A 21,871-nucleotide genomic window follows, 5' to 3' on the forward strand; every position below is an offset into this window, starting at 1 on the left:
GCCGCCGGGCTCGGGAGCGCACCGTGCCGCTCGGGGCGCGGAGCTCCGCAGGCGCGGGTGAGACGTGGAGCCCGGGGCGCTGCGGGCAGCCGAGCCGGCGGGGGAGGCGCGCAGGGGGCACCGGAGCCCCGGGGGAGGCGAGCGGAGCCCGCCGCCCTCCCAGCTCCCGCCCCTTCCCTCCGGCCGGGGCCAGCCGCGCCAGCTGACGCGCCGCAAACTTTGCTGCCCCCGCTCCGAGCCGCTCCGAGCCGCGCCTCGCCTGCGGGCGGCGGCTCCGCTGCCGGGAACCCCTCGCTGCCGGGGCGCCGAGCAGCGGGGCCGCGGCGCTGCCGGGGGACAGGTGAACGCTCCCGCCGCGCCCCGAGGGAGCTCCGCGCCGCCCCGCAGCTCGGCCGCGGGACAGCATGAGCCAGGCGCAGCCCTACGCCCCGCGGAAGGGCAGCTCCCCGGCGCCCGGGGCCCGGCGGAACGACAGCCAGGACTACCTGCTGCTGGACGCGGAGCTGTGCGAGGAGAGCGCCCTGCCGCCCTACGCCTTCTACCCCGTGTGAGTCCCGCCGGCCGCGCCGGGGGTGCCTCGGTCCGTGCGCGGAGCTCGGCGCTGTGCGGAGAGGCGGTGGCGGGACAGGTGCGGGCGGGCGGGGGTCACTGCATGGGGACATGTCAGCTTCCCTCGGCCTCTCCGGGGGAGGGGCGGGCCGGCTGTGCTTGGAAAGGCACCGCCGTGCCCGGCTGGCAGTCTCCTGTGGGCAGACCGTGGTGCCTTCCCGCTGAAAGGGATGCCAAGGGTGGCTTGGGTTCAGCTGCGGACAGCGCGGCGAGAGACGTCGGTTGTCCATAAAACTGACATTACCTGATGGGTTTAATGTAATTACAGAAATTTTAACTCCTGCGATCGGTTGCTCCCACCGAGAGGGTGCACGTTGCGGGTGCGTGCATAAAACCATCCTCCTTTCATCACTGCGTTTTGTCAAAGCCATGTAGCCTCGTGAAATTTCATTATGTGAGTTTTGTCAGGTAGTTATCGTTTAAAGCATAGTGTAAGAGCATATGCAATAAAAGCTAAATTACCTGAATATAAATTACAAAGGTTCCAGGAGCCACAACTTCTTAACATCCACATCAATTGGCGTTCAATGTTGACAGTGTCCCTCTGGTTATGTGCTGTCAGCATGACTACTATAATTACCACTTGTTAATGCTTCTGGGGAGAAGCTGTCCAACAGAGGGGGGAAATGGGTATTAAGCAATGTAAGATGAGTCCTAAAATCTCAGGTGATTACCAGATGTGTACTTTCTTTTGTACAAATTGTATTTTATTGCTTAACTGCTAAATTCCAGTTATCAGTCTCTCCTAATATTTGCTGTTTTATCTGTGAGCCACCTACCAGCCACTTGACAGCTACCTGGATAGAGGAAAGGAATAACAGCAATGAAACTGGGAACACTCACAGTGTTTGAATATTTATAAACTCAGCTAAGAACAAGCAGAGTTTACAGAATTTACTGCTGTACTGCTGTTCCTAAGTGTCTTTGTGGATCAGTAATTCAGTATGCTCACGTCGCTGTAACAGCATACTTTATTGCACATTGGACTTAAACCCAATCTCACAATATATGAATGCATCTGTCTGATTAATCTGTTCAGAAGAAAGAACCTTATGATTCGTTCAGAGTTTGGTCCTCACTAGTGGACTAAAGCTTTGAACTAATATGGCAATTCTGAAGTACTTTTGCCACGTACTCATTCAGAATGGTTGTGCAGCTGTGAGAGGACAGATCTTGCATAAGTGCTTCAAGTCATCACTCCAAACAAAATCTGCAAGTCAGTGGGGTGCTGATATTTTCCCTTCAGGAGTGAAGTGAAAACAGAGCCTGTGCTAGCAGCTCCTGGTCCTGCACACTCCCAGTGTGGAGTTTGCCTCTCATCACCTCACAGTGGCCATTAGGAAAGCCTGCATCCTCATCGAGTTGCTCTGCAGAGTAAGGGTAGCACTAACCACAGGAAGTTATCAAGGACTTGTTTTTTACATGCATGTTAGGTGTGGGTAAGCTGTCCTTTGGTGTTTCTCTGGATGTGGAGAAGTATCACTTCACAGAGATCCCTAGGCAATGCCTACATGTGGCCACTGCTGGGACTGCCTTGGCTGCCAGGAATGAATGAAGTAACTGAATAGGCTCCTCCAGGGTATGGTGATTACCAAGCACAGTTTTCAAATTTTTCTGCCTCAATTCCAGCTGCATCACATTTCAGGTACATTTTGTAGATATGCCTTTTCAGCCAAAAGTCATTAATTTTGCTAGGGGCCTTCATATGGCCAGGAATTTAATAAATAATAAGATAAGCCATGTTTAGGATAGAATCTTTATACTCTTTACAATCTACGTGCAGAAAGATTGCTTTTCTCTGCCTTTTTTTTTTGTCCTCAAATTGGTATTTCCTGATGTTATTTTGGTGATTAATGGAGAACAGTAATGCAGAGTTGAGCTGATGTCCAAAGAAAGCTGAGTTTTACCTCCTTTTAAACATTTTTGAGAGGGTAACACGCTTACTGGTGCAAAATGGCATGTGACTATTGCTTGAAAAGTAGCTTGACACTAAGGAATACTTTTTCTCAAGTGGTGATTTAGTGCTAGTGCTGATGATACTGTGTATGTTTGTTTGTAGAACGTGCTTTTCATGTGTTGTTTTGTGACTGCCATTTAGTGCTGTAGTTTCTGGATAATAAGAAAAACACAAACCATTTACAGAGATCTATTTCCTGTATTTTAGCTCCTCTTTCTGGAGAACAGCTTTATTGTATCCAAGATAGCTGCTACCTTTATTGCAAAAAAGATTTCTAGAAGGTACCTTGAGCTCATCGGCTGTGCCAAGTAGGGTCACATAGTCTTTTGGCAGTGGATAAAAGGTTTTTACCTTTATATGTGGTATGATGTTTAAAAAAAAAATCTAATGTAATTTTTTCTGAAAAATCTTACTTTTCTCTTGAATTCAGAACCTTAGGTAGGAGAACCACAATTTGGGTAAACTGTAGAATCTGTAAATAAATGACTTCCAAAAGATGAGGCTACTTTTAAAGATTTTAATAGTTATGTGTCAGAAATTATATGAACTTTCTTTCTGGTAGTCCTCTTCCATCTAGTCATTAAGTCTTGCCCCTTATATGTCAAGAAATACATTGCAACATACATATCAGAAGATTGATTCCTGGAATACAAAAATATGTATATGTTGGGGGTTTTACCTCCTTTGCAAGTATGTCATTGGCAAAGAGCCCAGTTTTGAGGTTTAAAACAGGATGGAAAGAGCATTTTAATGTCCAACCCCAGATCTGGGCTCTGAAGTGCTATAGGATTTGGAAGTGATAGCACTTGCATGTAAACTTCTCTGCTGAAAAAATGTTATTGAAGGACAGATTGTCGGTGTACTAAGCTAGTGAGAAGACACTAATATGGTCAGACATCTGGTTATACTGCTTATTTATACTTTGAAATATTTTGCACTGTGAAAAAGATACATTTTCTTATACACACGAGGAGGGATAATTGGGTATTAAAATGTCAGTTTTAAATTAAATGAAGCACACCAATTATCAGATGAAAACAGGGGGGGAAAGGGTTCTGTTGTGCATAACTGCCTGGAGGCATAGACTGTTCCTCAACTTTTGTGGTTTTCCAATCAAATGTTTCTTGGAATCACCAAACCTAATACATATTTTAAAACCCATTCTAAATAATATGTTTAATGATTTATTTCCTGACTGCAATATAACAGTTTCTGCCATTGACATAACATAATTTTTATCTCTAGTCTCAACTGTCTTGCTTGAAATGACCTGTAAAATTATTTTCCAGACTCTTCATTAGACATAATCTCTTCAGGGAGTACTGCACAATGTGGCAGCTGTGTTTCAGATTGTCAGCCTCTTCGATGAGATGCTGTGTCTTCTGAAAATATGTTGCAATAGTTTTGTTGAGATCAAAAAGGTAGAAGTGTTGGTGTGGAGGGGGGTAATTTGCTTATATATATATATAATTTCCTTTTACATATTTATACACAGCCTAGTGTATGGAACAAATGCACAGATCTTCATGTGATTTAGGTTTGATGGATCTTCTTCATGCTGGGCACTGGAAAAAGAAAATCATGTCTGAATCTTTCATATTCTGGGTGACTCAATGTACTCCCTGAGGTCTTGAGTAAAAGGGCAACACCACTGTTACCAAGCCCCAGAAAAGCCAGCTTCTAGTTTGCTCTGCATATCCTGCAAGTAGGTAGAAGAGAATGCTTCACTTTCAATGTTCCGCATATCTTAATTTATTTTATATTAGGTGGGCTTTTTCCCTCTCATGTGTTCATTTTTAATGAAGGCTGGTGGGATTTCTTGGGTTTGGTTAGGCACTTTTGTATTCACTGTGTACACTCACTAATTTAACAGTGAGCTTCTTTGGTCAGCTACAGTACCCAAACAGTTTCCTATGCTAATACTTCGTAATCATTTTGCTTGAGCCATTGCAATATATTTAAAAGTTTATTTATACCCTAACTCTCACGTAGTTATCAAACAAATGAAAGTCACCTCCCTGTGGGACCTAATTTTATAAAACTGGAAGATTTCCATGAAAATACAAGTAATTGGTTAAAATTGCATGAGGAAGGTGGAGTAGTGATTCAGAAATGTGTGGGATGTATGTGGCACACTTTTCAATGTAAATGTTAATAACCAGCATGCTGTTTGTCAAACACTCTCCCAGCAGCATTAGCCACCAGAGAAGCTGAAAGTTATAATAACTGGCTACTTGAAGAACTCCTGCCAATATTGGTATCTCCAAATAAAGGTGATTTGGCATGGTGAGTCTGCGTCATGAAACTGTTAGACTTTCCAGCTCCACAAACATGAGCAAAAGAAAATTTTGGCAGTTAAACTGTATAATGGAATTCTTTGTAACTTGTAACATACCCTGGGCTGTTATGCAGTGCAAAGCAATGACTTAGCAGAAGGCCTTAAACTTGAAGAACACACAGTGAGTCTTGCATACATGTTTGTGCACTTGTGAGTGTAGCCATTCACACACACAGTCTGCTCAACAGCAGGCTTAAAGGTTTTATGTTGGTAAGCAGAACTTAAATGTAGGTTTTGATAATTAAATGTGGACAGGAAGCTTAATGGTAATTAAATGACAGGCAGTTTTCTCTGGAATGGATTAACAGTTTTTTCTTGCAGTAGAATGGTTATTATTTGTTTAGCACTGACATACACAATCAAGTATACTATTTTTAGTGAAATAAAATGTGTGGAATATAATGTGAAGGTGACTGACTAAAGTCTGGGTTTATTTTCCATATCCATTTCTATACAAATGCACTTTTTCATATCAGCAGTGCAATTGTCAGCCCAGCTCTATTTTAACTCCCAGTCTAATATGTTTAAATGTTTGTCAATATTGGAAAAAAAAAAGAGCAAGCTTCGGCACTAAGAATAAAATGTGAGATTTACTACAAGAACACTGAATAAGTGAAATAATGGCATATCAAATATTATCATTTTTAGGTGTGTTCTCAAAGCTATGTGGGAAGGGCAGATAGCTTGTTCTCTGGAAGAGTTGAGTGTAGTTCCCTTTTGTTTAACAAAAATTATTCATATGAATAAAATATCAGTGTTGTAGATGTGGATTTGCTGAGTAAAAGCTTTGTTGTGGGTGAGCCACTTTTTAACATGGAATTGTAGTGATGAAATAAAAAATGACAAATAATAATACTAAAAGTGAACCATGAAGAAGCAGATGTGATGCTCACCTCTTCAACATTCCTTCAGTAGTGGTCTTAGTCATACCACTGCTCTTCTTTATAAATAATTAATTAAAAGCAAAACCAACCTTGCCCACTGCTAGGTCAGAAGAGCATGACTGGAGTTCTTTTTTGGTCTTAAAAATTAATTAAACACAGGGTTTGATGTCAGTATTTACCTTAGTGAAGAGAATAAAGAGCTGAGGATATTTTAAAAGATATCTGGCATCTGTGAGGTGTTTCCATGAAGGCAGAAAGAATGATCATAAACCAAAACAGCATCGTTTATCCACAGAAAACAGAATACAGACTACAAAGTCTGGTGCTGCTGCAGCACTTAAAATTTTGCAGAGTATTCCAACTGGAGGATTTTCATGAAGATTTGTGCTTTGTTACATAATCATAAAGGGAGTTGGCTTGGGCGAGACCTTAAAGATCATCTAATCCCAATGCCCCTGGCGTGGTCAGGGATGCCACCCACTAGATCAGGTTGCTCAGTGCCCATCCAAGTCTGGCATTGGGCACTTCCAGACATCAGTCATCCACAACTTCTCTGGGCAACCTGTTCTAATTGCCTCAGTGCCCTCTGGGTAAAGAATTTATTCCTAACAGCTAATCTAAATCTCTCCTGTTTTAGTTTACAGCCATTCCCTCTTGTTTTATCACTATCTGCATGTCACATCAGCTTATAGAAAATAGTTAAGGGCCCAGCAGACTGAAGGGGTGGATTCAGAGCTGGTCTGTTGCCTCCTGTTGTCTTCTGTCAGCACTGGTTTTAGTCCAGAGGAACACTTGGCTGTGCTGATTTTCCTCCTGGCTGAGCCTGGATTTCTCCTATTGTGCACATTGACTGACTTTGGGATTGATGGCTAACTGCTTAGAAGCTTTTCAAGGGGGAAGATTCTCTTTGAGGAGTAATTTGTGTTTTCCTTCTGCAAGATGTTTGCCTGCTGTCAACATGTTTTGGCTTTTCTAGTCATGACTTCCTTCTCCTTATTTGGAGCAGGTAGCCAGGCCAGACTGATAAATTTTGTCAGCCCTATTCTGTGTGCATGTCCTAGGCCTGCCAAGTAGCAATAGCCCAAAACTTGGAGCTTTGTGTAAAGCTCTTGGTTTGCACTGCAAACAGGCATGTTGCACACAGTCCAGCTGTCAGCCTTCTAGCTGCTGTGTGCTTGGCAGCAGAGAGAGCAGTTCCTACAGCAGCAATGCTTTAAATCATGGATTGCATCAGGCAAGCACCTCTAAAGCACCTGGCAGGTCACAGGAAAAGGTAACAATGGTACCATCAGTGTGAATCTAGGAAATACTTTTAAATGAGGTGCAGCTTGTGGGAGGATGCTTTGGAAACTGGTCTCGAGAAGCTTGGAAGGTCTGTGCTGTTGAGACCTGTGCAATGAATGCCACAATTACCATTATTTTGCTAATTGTGCTGTGGGAAAGTGCCTTTCCTGCCCTGTGCACACACCAAGTCACGTCTAGCAGACTCACTTGTGGTGGGGATGGTGTCAGGGATGTCTGATCACCCAGCAGTGCATTCCTGCATCCATCCCAAACCAAACAGCTGAGTTTGAGAGAGAAATATGACTTAACTTGCAAGTCTCAGCACACAGATAGTTTAGTGCCGTGGAGAATCCAGATATTGGTTAAAATAGCGGAATTTAGGCTTTTTTCTAATAATTTGCAGTATGTGCCATTGTTTACGGTCACAAGTTTCTAACCACATTTGGTGACTTACGTGGGATCAGAACCATTGTATTGCTGATTTTTTTTTCTTGGTAATTCTTTAAGGAAACACAGTAAACTTCAATGAGAATTGTTCCTAAGCAACTGTTTTTCACAATAGCAAATTAAAAACTAATTTTTCTTTCTGTTTTTCAATGCAGTAATTGATTTTCTATACTAATTTAATTCCACTCTGCTAATCTTTAGCTTTATGCTTTTCTTCCTTAAGATAATTTTAAATTACTTTCAATTTTCAAGTGTTTTAAAATATTTCCTAATGAAAGAAACATGTACTAGGAATTGCTAGTATATTATCTGTACTTGCTAAGGTTATTGTCTTGTACATGAGTTGAAGTTATGTTTCTTTGGGGTTTTATCCATCTGGATTTATTAATTTATAGTTAATTACAGTGAGACTACAGTGATCCAAGTATATTACCTACAAAAATATTTTGAAATGGTAACTGAAAGGTTACAGAGCTTTATTTGGGGATATGTGGGAGAGGAGTTCTCAAAAGTTACATGTGGGCTATACTGGTGGTGCTTATTCAAACATGGCAGATATGGTGGAGCAAAAATAGCAATATCTTGAACTGACATCTAAGCAACAGATAAAACAACCAAATGTTAAGAGAGGAGAAGAACTTAAGTTTCTGGAGATACAGTCTATATAATTTGAAGCATTTTGTAGAGCACTTCTAACAAAAAAGTCAGCAACAGCAGTGTCTCCAGAAGGTCTGCAGAATGAATGCTGAATATGGTACAAAGCTGGAGAAATTATTGTTCTCTGCTTTTCTTCAGAAAAGAATTTCAGAGGTTTAAATCAGAAAGGGATTTAATCATTCAGCAACATCTCATGTGAGCACATTTGTAGGTAAACAGCAACTGATGGGATAGTGAAATTTCAGGAATTCTTTGTATGATAAAATAATAATGATCTTACCGAATATACACTAGGATTTCTTACCCCACAGCCTCTTCCATCCTAGAACCAACAACAGCATTTAATTCATAACAGGAAGAGAAACTTAAAATAATCTAGGCAGGGGTTTACAGAGACAGCAAAGATAATGCCTCTCATCTTACAAAGCTGTCTGAGGATCTTTCATGACCTGAGGTTTCTATGTTACTAATTTTACATCAAATCTAAAAAGCTGCAGAAATTTCCCTAGTTATTAGTGAAAACATTGATAATGCCTTAGAGAGAAAGGATATCCTTTGTGGTTGAACTGGCTTTGTGCAGGGTTGGTGACATGACTCCAGCGATCAGTGAAGAAGGTGCAAGTAGCAGCCCTGCTGGGTATCTGTGTGCCTTTTTCAACCTCTATGACAAGACTTCTTACTTCCTGCATACAGGTCTTGATATCTCCAGGGGGACAGAGAGGCATGGAAGTACACATTGAGGAGGAGGGGAAGTAGACTCACTACAGGGGCATGTTCCTGTACATGCAGTTCCTGTATGTATTTAGAGACATGAGGACAGTTTTGGGGAATCAGAATTATATGACAGATGCAGCTGCAAAGTGTCTTTTTTGAGTGAGATGTAATTTCTGACTAATTTCTATGTCTGGAATAATCTGTCAAAAATAATGTAACTGGAAGGGATGTTTAAAAGGAATGTAAAATTTATAGATGTACAAAATAAGAATGCCATTTTTTTCCACCTGTCTCTAGTCATCAATCAACATCTTCCTAAAAATTCAAGGCCATTTCCAGAAAGCAGCAAAGACAGATGAAGCTGCTGTATATTCTCATGCACTGGAACTGGACATTACAGAGTGGGGGAGAGGGATAGTGAAGCCATTTTCATGACACTTTTCATGTCCAGCATCTACAAAAATGATATGTTGACTAGACTAACTTTATATCCTGGACATTATTGCTGCATGAGAATATGACTCTCTGTTCCTCACACTTTTGCACTTACTGCTGCTGCACTTAACTGCTGCTCCAGACAGTACATAGCATAACACTTACAGGAGGATCATGAGGAAAAAATCCAATTTCTAAGTAAACAAAAATTGTAAGTAAAACTCTGAAAGGGCATGTTTTGTGTTTTCTTCCTTCCCCCTCTCTTCTGGGATGTCACCTTGTATGCTTGGCAAAACAGAACAGTTTCATGTTCCAATAGAGAATATAGATGAAGGCTGTGTTTCCATTTTCCCAAGTCCTGTGTAAAAATGAAAGCTGAGTATGTTTGGAATTTCTGTTCATGTGGAATGTTATTTGGTTTGTATCTGTTTTCGTGGTTAAAAAAATTCCTCTTTCATTCTTTTTTTCCAAATAAGTCTTGACAGCACTGTTCTCAGAAGTACTCACCATTCCCTTTTTGATCGAAAGTGTTTCAGTATGTCTGAAATAAGAATGTTTGCATTTGGCTTGTTGGAGCCACCATAAATCATGCATGGGTTGATTTAATATTAACTGCTTTTGAGTTCTCCCCGTGGATGGCTGTAGAAAGGACAGTTCCAGCTTTCTGCTGAACTCTTTCCTGTACTGCATATGTGACTTGACTCCCTTGGCAGTCAGCAGTGCTCAGAGAATATCTGCTTTTTGGTGTTCAACTCATGATGTTCTCTCAAAAGACCAGCCCAGGCAAAGCAGCTGTGACCAAAACTACAGTTCTGTCTCCCTTCAGCAGGAAAATGTAGCGAAATGTGCTGTGGAAGTAAGGAAAGTCATACATTTCAGATCAGTTACAAAGCAACCATAGGAATGCTTTCTTCTCCTCTACAATTTGGAAGTTTGGATTCAGGCAGTAGAGCCTCCCCTTCTCCCCTTCATTTTAATGTATCTGGTTAAAATCTGGTGAGTGAAGTTAGACAGTTGGACAAGCAAGAAGATTTCCTGATGAAAGTTTTTGATTTTCAGAACCTGTGTATACACCACAAAATTAGTGAAAAGACCGCTTTAATTCTTATTTCTCTGGGTGTAGCTTATTTCTCCAGTGGAAGAGTTTTGTTCCATCCCAAAGAACTGCTCCTGTATGGGTCTGAGCTCTGCTAATGTCCGTGCAATTTCAAGCTAAAAAATGCTGTGCATTGTTACTCTGAGATTCACGGGATTGTCTAGATATTAGAATAATCATTCTTTATCACTTAACACTATTTAACTACAAAAAAAAAATTAATTAAATTACAGTTCTTCTCTGGAGAATATTGCAAACCCAGTATAGTTTGATAATAAGTAGAGACACGTGAAAACTGGTTTTGGTTGGTATTTACCATGGCACCCAAATGTCAGTGCTCCAAAATCTGTCAGTTTGAATAAATGTAACAGTTTGCATACATAACCCTTAGGAAAATTTCTCATCTCTCTATTTCACCGTAGTGAATTATTTAGCAGTAAGGTAGGTTCATGGGGTGTCAAAGAACAAGTTGCAAGACCTGTTTCAACTCAAGAAGAACAGAAATCTCAATCCACAACTGCTACTTGCCAGGAAAATATTAACAAGGTGGAACTGTTTTTCTGTCTGTTCCCTGTGTTTTCTCTTGAAGATAAAAGTCTCAAGGTTTTCTCTTTTTTAAAACTTTTTTTCCCCTGTGGAAGCAAACCTCTTAATTTCATTTTAGCTATAGGAATAGTCTTTGTCAAGTGATTGTAGAAGCCTCCCTATGCTATTCTATTGTTATTACCTAACTGGACAGCAACAACAGGTAATAATGTTGTCATATAACTAGCTAGCTCATGGATTTCTTCTATTCTGTGGGATCAAAGGCAACATGGTGTTCAGTGGAGGCCAGGGCCTTTTAATCTCTTTTGAGTGGCAATTTTTGCAAATGTCACAGGAAAATATTCTGCAGTTATGAAGTAACAGTAGCTGTTAAAAGTCTCATTCTATGCCTTTGATCTGTCAAATCTGATCACATCTCTCTTTTACATTGTACTGTGTGCAGCAATCCCCATTACATCTCAGATCTGAGAAAGACAAATGATCTTTTCCTGCTGGAATTGCATGTGTGACTTGCCACCAATTCTGTTTTCACTAAAAGTGTCACTGAGGTCATGTCACTAAGTACTTTATTTGTGCCTAGCAGGGAACAATAAATATCATCTTTGTTTCTTTATTCTTATAAAGTAATTAATCTCAATAGCAGTAATTACAGATATTAGAAGTAAACCAAAGTAATTCCTTTTTTGCATTGTTTTCCCTTTTATGTAAGTACACACTGAAATGCTAAGCTCTTCTGCAGGAACTCTTCTTTATCCTGAAGTTATACTACTACAATTTTTATTGGTATTTGTGTGTGTGTGTTAAGGTAAAATTAATGATATTGCATGGATTCTTTAATTAGAAGTACATCACATTTACATAATGAAAATGGCTTATTCATAACATAATTGCAGGAGGAGTATCAATAGACACACTCCATTATTTTCCCACAAATAGAGTTTATAAAAGAAATGGTCTCATGAACATGAACATTGTATATTGTGCAAATCTTTATCTTAGAAGGAAAAGCTTGTTTAGACCTAGTGTTCCCTCTGAAGTTGTTACAGTGTCAGCCTTTCATCATTGGCTGAGTTATAAATGCAGTTTTTCAGTGAAATGTTAATTTTGTATAAATACATGGTCAGACCAAGATTCACATTAAGTGATGGATACATTTTAGTGTATACTGAGCATAATAAGAGAGGAAATGGATTAAGAGTGTTAAGTTCCTGAATCAGTCAAATGTGACTCCTAGAATAATGTTACCCATTACCTTTTTTCAATTGTATTTGCTATATTATTGCATATCTGTGTTATTTGAAACACAATTCTCTCTAGGGTTATTACTATCTTTAGTATAGTTACACTTTCTTCTGCTTTTTTTGCAAAGCTGTTCGTTCTTCCTCAGGTGCCAAGCAGAAAATGTCCATGCTCTTCTGCAGAAGGGAGTTCTGTCACTCAGCTGTAATCATCTCATTCCAGTAGGTTTACCTATTGCTCTTTTCAGACATTTGAAAGATCTTCAGTACTTTTTCCTGTACTCTGAGTAACCCTGAGGTTGTTGGTTGTCACTTTCCTAATCAATTGTTTACATGGCTTTCATTTCATATCCAGTCCCTTTTATCCACAATTTCATCCCCTCATAACTTACCATGTTATCGTAGTTCTCCTGCAATCATGAGACGTATTCAGCATGGAGGATCTGTGATGTTAAAATCTGTATTTTTCTCCCATCCTTATTTTATTGGCTGTTTTCTTCTGAGCCCTCACCTATGACAGGTCAAGATCAGTGAGAGATACACAAAGGAGAGTATCTCGAAAGATACTATGTTTATAAGAAAGAATGGCATCTGAAATGGAAAGGAATATGCTCTGAATAATACTTCAGCATGAAAAATTCTGAATGTGGAGACTATACCTAGGAATTTGATGAGATCTCAGGGTTGTTATATTTCATATCTGCAGTTCTAGACTTCGGCTACATTTGATATTAGTATTCAGATTTTCAAGAAATAGAGACTGAATAGATCTCCTGAGGGTAAAAGAAATACTCAGGTTTTGGTTACAAAGCAGAAGCAACAAATGTGATTGAAGCATAATTTATTCCTGGTTCACTGCTGACTGGAGGGCATTTTGATCTGCCATAGCCCTGTTACAGACTCACTGTTTTTTGTCATACACTGGGGGCTTTATGGATAAACCATGTAGGTGTATTTCCCCCCTTTCAGTTAATGGTTTTTTTCATTTTGTTCCACTCTTTTCTGTCTTTACTTGCATTGTATGTGGAAATATTTGAGTAATCTTAGTTGCCACATTGTTTCCGGACTAGAATTCATACTTAGCAACTTTTGATGGGGTTTTGTTGTAAACTCTGTGCTACAAGAACAAGCACAGAGCTTAAGAGCAATTTTACTGAGGCTCTTGTGCACGTGTTTCTTAAAAGATGCCCAGAAGTCTTGGTTTAGAACAAGCAATAAAAAGATGTGACTAGCTAAAATTAATAAAGATTTATAAAAATAAAAGGGAAGTAATATATTTAGACTACTTACCTGTGGCAGCATTTCTCTGACCAAGTAGCTGAGAAAGCAGCTAGCTGAACTGCTGTTTTCTTAAGGTATTTTACATTACTTTTATCATTCTTTTTCTAATCAACTCTGTCTCTCCTGTTTGAGATGATTTTTGTGTTTCTCTGACCTTTTTTGCTGATAGCACACCCTGTTGTCTGTAACTACAACTGTAAAATAAACTGTGCTAAAGATAACAGTGAAAACTGTGTCTGACTCATGCCAGAAGTAATTCATACCTGTAGAAGAACAGGGAAGAGGAAGAAAATGAGTTGTGAGTTTGGTCAGAATTCTGTTCAGCGTTTCAGCCTGTGCTTGAATTCCCCCATGCAGTTCCTGGATTGCTGTATTGCAGTTGGATTTAGATACATTCAGTGTCTAGGATAAGCTCTATAATCTGTACTGTGTGATACATGTTAATTTTCTTTCCTTTTATAGACATGTATATAATGTATGCATATGCTCATACATGTTCCCCTTCTTTCCCTTTTTGAAAATAAGTGGCATTAAATGGAATTAAAGGAAATTGCTTTCTGTCATTGAATGATCCAGGCAGAGAGAGCTCAGGAGAACTCTTTACAATGCCAACACCAGCTTGTGTTGTCATCCTGTCACTATATTGTCATGTTCCTCCTCATCTGCCCAAAGCTACGTGAGTGGCTTGTCTCTGGACCTTATGTGGTATGAATTGTGTAAAGGCAGTTAGGAATTCCTTCTCCGTCCCCATCACATGTTACCCCAAAGGGGCCTTGCAGCTTCTGAGCTAAGGAAATGCATGGCACTGCTGGCTGGATATCCTTCAGTAGGGATACCCAAAATGCAGAGAGGGACAGGGAGAAGATAGGATCATGTCTCTGTCCCACAGGTACATAAAAAATAGGGTCATGTCTCTGTCCCACAGGTAGCCAGACTTGTGGGGTGCACCTTGAACGTACAGAGCTATTTAATCTGTTTTCGGTGTGCAGTGTCATGTTAGCCACCACATGCCCATCCATATCTTTTAAATGCCAGTTGACATTGTTTAGAGGCTTGGACAGCTTGAGCATGAGTTTAGGGGGAATCAGCATGTGTAGCATCAGACCTTTTAAATACAAGGCTGTGGAAGAGCTGGAGCAGAAAGTCTTCCCAGCTCCCAAGCACCCTTTGTAATTGCAATAATGTGAAGTGCTGTGCTCTAGCATTTGGCAAGTGACTGCAAACATAAGCAAAGCAGTTGAGTAAGATGTGGCATTTTCAAACAAGGTCTTACAGAGCTGGAGACACAAATATTTATTGCTGGAGTTTAAATTTGTTGCAGTCTGGAAAGACAAAAAGGTTCTCATGTTTTTCTGATGGCCAGGTGCATGAAGTTGGGAGGGAAAAGCACATGCTAGCAAGTATTGTCATGGGGGTGTGGGGGGGGTGGAAGTCTTGTTTGCAAGCCTGAAATCACTTTTAATTCCTCTGTTTCAGTGCATGCTGTCTGATCATTTCATAGTTTTTTGCAGTTCCTGAAAACAAGTTGTTATCTGTACAACGCCACAGGATGTCATGAAAAGAAAAAGTGCTCTATGAGGCTCACCTGCTGCTGGTAGATCATGACATTAATAAGGAAAGCAATTAAATATTGTTTAAATATTGAAAAATAAGAATTTGCTGAAGAGGCTGAGAACTGAAGCACAGGATGTAGCTTGTGTACTTTTTCAAGGGTAATGTAGTAAACATGGGACTGCAGCACTGAGGATACAGCAATTCAGCAGATTGTCATAGAACCTGTTTTGACAAAAGCAACAGTAGCTTAGAATGGGAATATTAAGATGGAGAGTGCCACATTTCTTCTTTTGGTTTGCCCATTTTCTTCATTTGGCTTAATCACAGCTGCCAAACAGAGTGATTTTTTTGTCTGGGGAGGCAAAATTGCAGACTTGGGAAGCAAGCAAGCAGTGTTACAGAAGCTGATGTCCTTTCTGAGGCTCTTTGAGTATAGGAGTTCCATTCAAGGAGAATAGTTGTTAATTTACAGCCAGGAATGCACGAAAGAATCATTGTTAGTGGCTTAAAAATGGGAGGACTACAAGGCCTTGATAACTTTGTTTTTTTGACAATGGGATTCTCTGTGCTTAGTTGCAATTCTGAAAGCTTTTGAATTCATTGTACACAAAAGGTGTGGAGGGAGCAGTGGAAGTAATATGAAAATGTAAATTATCTAAGCCTATCCATAAATATATATTCAACCTTAAGACCCCTCCAATTCAGAAAGCTCTTGAACCCATGATTAAGACTTAATGGTTTTAACGCAACTTAAGTGAAAAGCACCAAACTTCTTTTATGAACTTAGACTTTAGTTATAGAAAAGGAAATGATATTTTACTAAATATTATTTTACTGAATGATATTTTACTAAATTAATGTTCCAAGATTTTACTACTCCTATGCTTCTACAAAAATATTTTTTCTAGTTTCACATGTGTACTATTTCCATTGTACAGACCTTAAAGAAAAACAGAGATTTAAATATATTGAATTATTTAATTTTCCTAGTATGTATATTGTATCACACTCCTGAATGATTCTGTCATTCTGTGCTTCTAAACTATTTTAATTATTTTGATGATTTATGACATTTGGAAGCAATAAGTTAAATTTTCTGTAGCATTTAATTGAGTATTTATGAGTCATTTAATGGAGTTGATAATAATATGAGTGAGGAATTTTGAAAGACATAAAAATTTTGTTCTGGCATTTAACATTTGTTAACAGTATTCATATGATTTGATAGAAGGATGAGTAGGCATGGAAGTATTATACATATATTGAGCTTATCTGTTTCTGTATGTGGATTTTATAAAGCATGTTATAAGGCTTTAATGCACTTGTCAGTTTTGCAGATTTAAAGGGGTTAAAAACACAAGTTGATTTGCATTAATAAAGATTGATAGATGGCTTGGCATAGATGAGTAGTAGGACTTTTATATCCTCAGAGGTTTTATTGACTGTAAAGCATTAGAATGAGAATTAATTTAACACTGGTGCTTTCTTTTTGCCACCTGAGATGATTTAAACATGTCAGCACTGAGTAGTGGTGTTAACTCAGAGCAGAGTCAGTGCTGAGAATCACGTTTCATGCCTGGTTGAAGAACTAGAAATTGAAAATAAGGGCTGCTGACTACAGGGAAAAGTTGGCCACTCAATCAATTTCAAACAGCAAATGGCAGGACTTGCACACTAAAAACCAAACCTAGATGTAGCTGAGAAAGTCTTTAAAAACACAGAGTGTATATTGGCTTTAGACAAACTGTTGAAATATCTACTGCCAGAACTTCACATATTCTTAGAGATGACAGTGAACATGGGAAGAGCACTGCTGAAGTTCTATAGCTCTCCTGCAGTGGCCTGGAAACTTGTATTTTATAGAGAGGTGACTTTCACCTTAGTTTATCAATCTCCCATCTCTGCAGTTTGTTTATTGCAGGTGAGCTGTATTTGGCTGGGTATTGCTGAACTTATGTAATACTTTCCTTTCCAGTTATAAAATTGTACTCCGTTTCCTGCACTTCTCCAGATATTTACTGGTTGGATTTTCCTTGTGCAGGCTGTGTGGATTCTCAATTACCTGGATGACTTACATTCTTACTGATTAAACTGCATTTTGTGTGTGTCATGTAAGGGGTGTTGTGTTTTGATTTCAGAACCTTAACAATTAGCATTTTTAGTAGTTAAGTATGACTGGATGATTTCTAATTTGCAAAACTATAAAAAATAGCTTTACTGTCATCCACTGCCTTTAATGACAGTTCAGGCCTCTTTATGTTTATCTTTGGGGTTCCCATCAATTTACAAAAACAATTCTGTAGTATGATGATACAGATGATGTAATCATTAAGTGAGACACATGTAAATATTATAGTGATAATGGGAAATTTATGCATGTCAACATAACTGGGAATAAATCAGTGGTTTAATAACAGCTTGCACCATCTGGAGATGGCATTCACCTTATTTATGGCATCGACTGTGGGAAGGGAGCAGTGTTTGTACAAAGTTTATATAGATGGACAACACTGTGAAATACTTTATTTGAAGGCCAACTTATTATGAACTTTAAAAAGCCATTTTTTCATACATTGAAAGACCTCCAAATAGTAAATTTATTTTAAGATTAAGAAGATTAGTTTTTCTAATTATGGATGTTCATTTTGTAACACCATTCATGGAATGATGAACTTACTGCATGGGCAGCTATAACTACTGTGAAAATAAATGTCTTTGATTATTTGTATCTGACACTAGATTTAAAAGATTTCTGATTTTGTGACTTTCAAATGCATTTCCTAATGTGAGTTTCAAGCTTTGATAAAGTTGCTTGTGGATGATCATGGCAGAATGTTTTTATGTGCATTCTGTCAAAATTTATTCTGAATCTGAAAAAGTACTAGCCTGTCAGCAACTCAGTACTCATGTAGCTATATTTTTCCAGTTACAAGTATGATAACTTCAAGGAAGTTTAATGGTGACCTTCAAGCCTGAAAAACACTGAAACTTTCTCAATTTTGTAGTTACATCTCAAGATATATAGTACACTTGCAGGCTGGGAGCTTTCATTAGGGACTCCTATACTTAGAGTTGATCTAATTTTGATTTTGGTGGTTTCTGAACTAGATAGAGATCATGATTTGTTTTTCTGTAATAGGTGAAGGTTTTCAGTTTTTGGCAAATGCATACTCTTTGACATCCTTGTCCTAGGGTAAGTTTAGTGAAGCAGATTATTATCCATGCTTTCTTAGCTCTAAAATGTACATTTCATTATGACCAAAATGCCTGTTTAGAGCCTGAAGGCATCATCTCAGTTGACACAATAATTCACAATAGGAAGGCTCTGTAACATGGTCACATGTGAGTATTGAAGTGTCAAAGGATCATGTAGATCACCAGTTAAAGCCCATTAAAACTAGAAGCTCTTTCACCTTCAAACAAGCTTGAGCATCCTAAATACACTCAGTAAGCAGGCAATTACAAAATATGATCAGTAAAAAATAAGCCACATTTCATCAGATAGACACTCAGAGCAAGAATTAGATATCTGTCTCTTAAAATGAAATTCCATGTTTGTAGAATTGATTCAAAATATGTTATAAAAGAAATGTGGAAAATATCAAAATAATTTTTTCAAAGGATAACGGGAGCTTGCAGTTTCTAAAGGCAAACAATATTTTCTTTGACATTCCAGTTTTAAGAACAGAACACAAACTTGTAGACAGAAAACTGAAGGAAAGAGTAATACGAAAAAATGAAATTTTTGCCATCTATTGCAAGATTGTGTATTAATAAGAAGGACAATAGACTTAATGTACCAGAACTCAATAATGCATTTGATATAATGTCATATGGGAATTTATTTGTTAAGTTAGGAAATATTGTTGTCATTGAAGAAGTTGCTTTGGTGGAAGATAATAGGGTGTTGAATTCTGGTTTCTAAATGCTTTACTGCTATAGTTTTTTGTGATGTAACTCCTTGCTTAGAGCAAGGAAATAGTTTTCACTTTGGTCTTTGAAGCATTATATATCTGAATTTTTTTTGTATAGTGGAGGTCTTTTCAGATGAAGAATAAACAACCCAGTTCCTCCAATCTTTTCTCAAGAGCTCTTTTCTTGACTTTTAATAATTTATTACCACACATTTGCTGGTGATGATTTGGTCCATATTCAATCATTTGCAAAGGACATTGTCTCTCAGAAACAGTTCCTATTTCTTATGTTTCTCTGTTTCCAAAATATACTAATTTATTCATTTTCTGTGTGGAAAGGGAGGCTGCCTTTGTAATGGTGGATACTGGAATGCAGTTGTCTATGGTATTAAAATGATCATAGAGTCACCAAATCATAGAGCAGTGTGGGCTGAAATGGTCCTGTTCAGGTCGTTTTGACCAAACCCCTCCTCAGAGAAGGTCCAACTAGTTCATGTTGCACATGGTATTGTTCAGCTGAGTTTGCAAAATTTCGGACTCCAGCAGTGGAGATTCTACAAATTATTTTGTCAGTCTGTGCCACAAGGGAACATCTTTTCTTCAAACCACATCTGAATTTCCTTTGTTGCAACTTCTGCTTGCTGCATCTTGTCCTTTCACTGAGATGAGTCTGGCTCAGTTATCTTCACTTCCTTCCAGCATGTCTTTATAGAAAGCAGTGAGATCTTTACCTCAGCTTTCTTTCCTTCAAGATGGCTAAGAACAGTTTCCTCAATCTCTTCTTTCATTTCTTGTGCTACAATAGCTTTGAACGCTTGCTGGGCTCGCCCTGGTGGTATGTCAGTGTCTCACTTTTGTCTGCGCTGATTCTAGAATGAAAGCCTGAAGGAGTAGCTGATGCTCTTTTACTCTGTCTGAATTGGTCCATGCACTTCCAAAGCCCTGCACATGAGATTCCCTGGAAGCTTCCAGGGTCACAGTGTCCTTTCCCCCTTTCCATCTTCCCCATCCCCCTTCTGTCTCTGTTTGGCTTTATATGAAAGAACTTCTCATTTGCAGGTTGGGAGGGAGCCATATAACTCTGCAGTTTTTTCAAAGCAGAGCTTGGACTTGGTCTTAATAAACAAATCTTCTATGACAGTTTAATTTAGCTGCGTATTATAGCCACAATGTAACTATTGAAAAGAATCTTCTCTGACAATACACTGAAAGGCAGAGTATTTGTAGTTATACAATAGAGGTGTAAATGTGTTCTCAAATCTTTCTGATAAAATAAAAATGTGTCATAGTAACAAAAAAGAGAAATGGCTGAGAGGAATGCTTATGAATTTATTGTAGAATCGTATTTAATTGAAAAGTTACTCACAGTGTAGGGGGGTTATATGTTATTTTTTAAATTTTTTTTTTGCAATGTTTCTAGTGGATGTTTTGCTTCCATGAACTCCTCTATACGGTACTTCTTATCTGTAAGTTTATTGAAACTAATCATGAAGATTTCCACCATTTGTTGTGGTGGAATTTAAATCTGTGCATCAATTTAGTTCCATAGTGATGGGTGTGTCCTTCTGGATGGAGATTTTTTTATTTGTCCTGAACTGGAGCTCTTCAGTCAGGTCAAATCTGGCTGCTGCAGAGTTCCCATCTCGGCATCAGTCAACATGACTGGAGACACGTGGTAGCTGGGTACCGCAGGATGTGTCTCTGCTGGCCCATGTTTGCTCCAGTTCTGGAGTCGGATGTTTCTCATGTATCCCAGAGTGCTGGGACACTGCAGGAGTCCCATGGAAATAACAACTTCAGTTTCTTCCCAGCATGTTAGCTCTAGGCTGCTTTGTGCAGTGTGAGTTCACAGAATCACAGAATCACAGAATCACAGAATCACAGAATAAGATGAGTTGGAAGGGACCCATTAGGATCATCAAGTCAAACTCCTGGTCCTGCACAGGACACCCCCAGAGTCACACCATGTGCCTGAGAGCATTGTCCTAACACTTCCTGAGCTCTGCCAGGTTGGTGCTGTGACCATTTCCCTGGGGAGCCTGTTCCAGTGCCCAACCACCCTCTGGGTGAAGAACCTTTTTCTAATATCCAACCTTAACATCCCCTGATGTTCAGACCATTCCCTTGGGTTCTGTCACTGGTCACCAGAGAGAAGAGATCAGTGCCTGTCCCTCCTCTCCCCCTCACAAGGAAGCTGTAACTTGCAGTGAGGTCTTCCCTCAGTCTCCTCCAGGCTGAACAGGCCAAGGATTTCAGTAGCAGCTAGTTCATGACTGAAAGAGGTATCAGCCACAGGTCAAGATGCATATGAAGTTGATAAATGTTCCTTTGTGCTATGCAAAAGTTTCTTATGGGAATTTTTGTTGTTAAACATGGTTTTCTTTCTGTTGTGTGTGATATGTGCATTCCCCTTACTAAAAACAGGTGGAGAAAGGATATAGCAAAAGTCTGCAAATAGTTATAGTAAAAAGACTCATCAGCCTAAAGTTTAATAGATCCTGAAGAACAGAAAACCTTGCTAGATGACTAACGGTTTCTTTAAAAGGTCCTCACATTTTATCAATATTGCTTCCATCAGGAGAAGCCACATAAATTCCTTTTTGAAATCCTGTAGAAGATATTTTCAAATATTTTATTAAATAATTTGATTCAATTTTAAAAAATTTTCCTCAGTTTCAAACCACAGGTTTCAAAAGTAGTTTTTTAGTTTACAATTTTAATAGGTATCTGTGATTGACTGTTTTAAGCTCTGGTTTCAGCAGATAAATATAAAGAATTCCCATCAGAAAGTTGTTTGAGATTCCTCTTTTTATATAAATAACTTCTATTTCATGAGGCTGGATTTGAATAAATATATCAAATGTTTCTTAGTAACCTAAGAACAAGCAGAATTCCAATAAAGTGTGAGACTGAGGCA

The 21,871-nt window shown here is 39.1% G+C and overlaps 1 protein-coding gene across 2 annotated transcripts in view; it reads left to right on the forward strand.

Moving 5' to 3' along the window:
- Positions 1 to 215: 215 nt before the first annotated feature.
- TRPC6 (transient receptor potential cation channel subfamily C member 6) overlaps positions 216 to 21,871 on the forward strand; it is a 72,530-nt gene continuing 50,874 nt past the window's right edge. For both annotated transcript variants that reach the window (XM_085064488.1, XM_085064495.1), the window contains exon 1: positions 216 to 547. In XM_085064488.1, the coding sequence (XP_084920614.1) occupies positions 405 to 547 (143 nt within the window). In that variant the 5' untranslated portion in view covers positions 216 to 404. The remainder of the gene's footprint in view (positions 548 to 21,871) is intronic.

The sequence above is a fragment of the Lichenostomus cassidix genome, chromosome 1 (genome assembly GCF_008360975.1).
Source record: "Lichenostomus cassidix isolate B80296 chromosome 1, HeHo_3.0, whole genome shotgun sequence".
NCBI lineage: Eukaryota > Metazoa > Chordata > Aves > Passeriformes > Meliphagidae > Lichenostomus > Lichenostomus cassidix.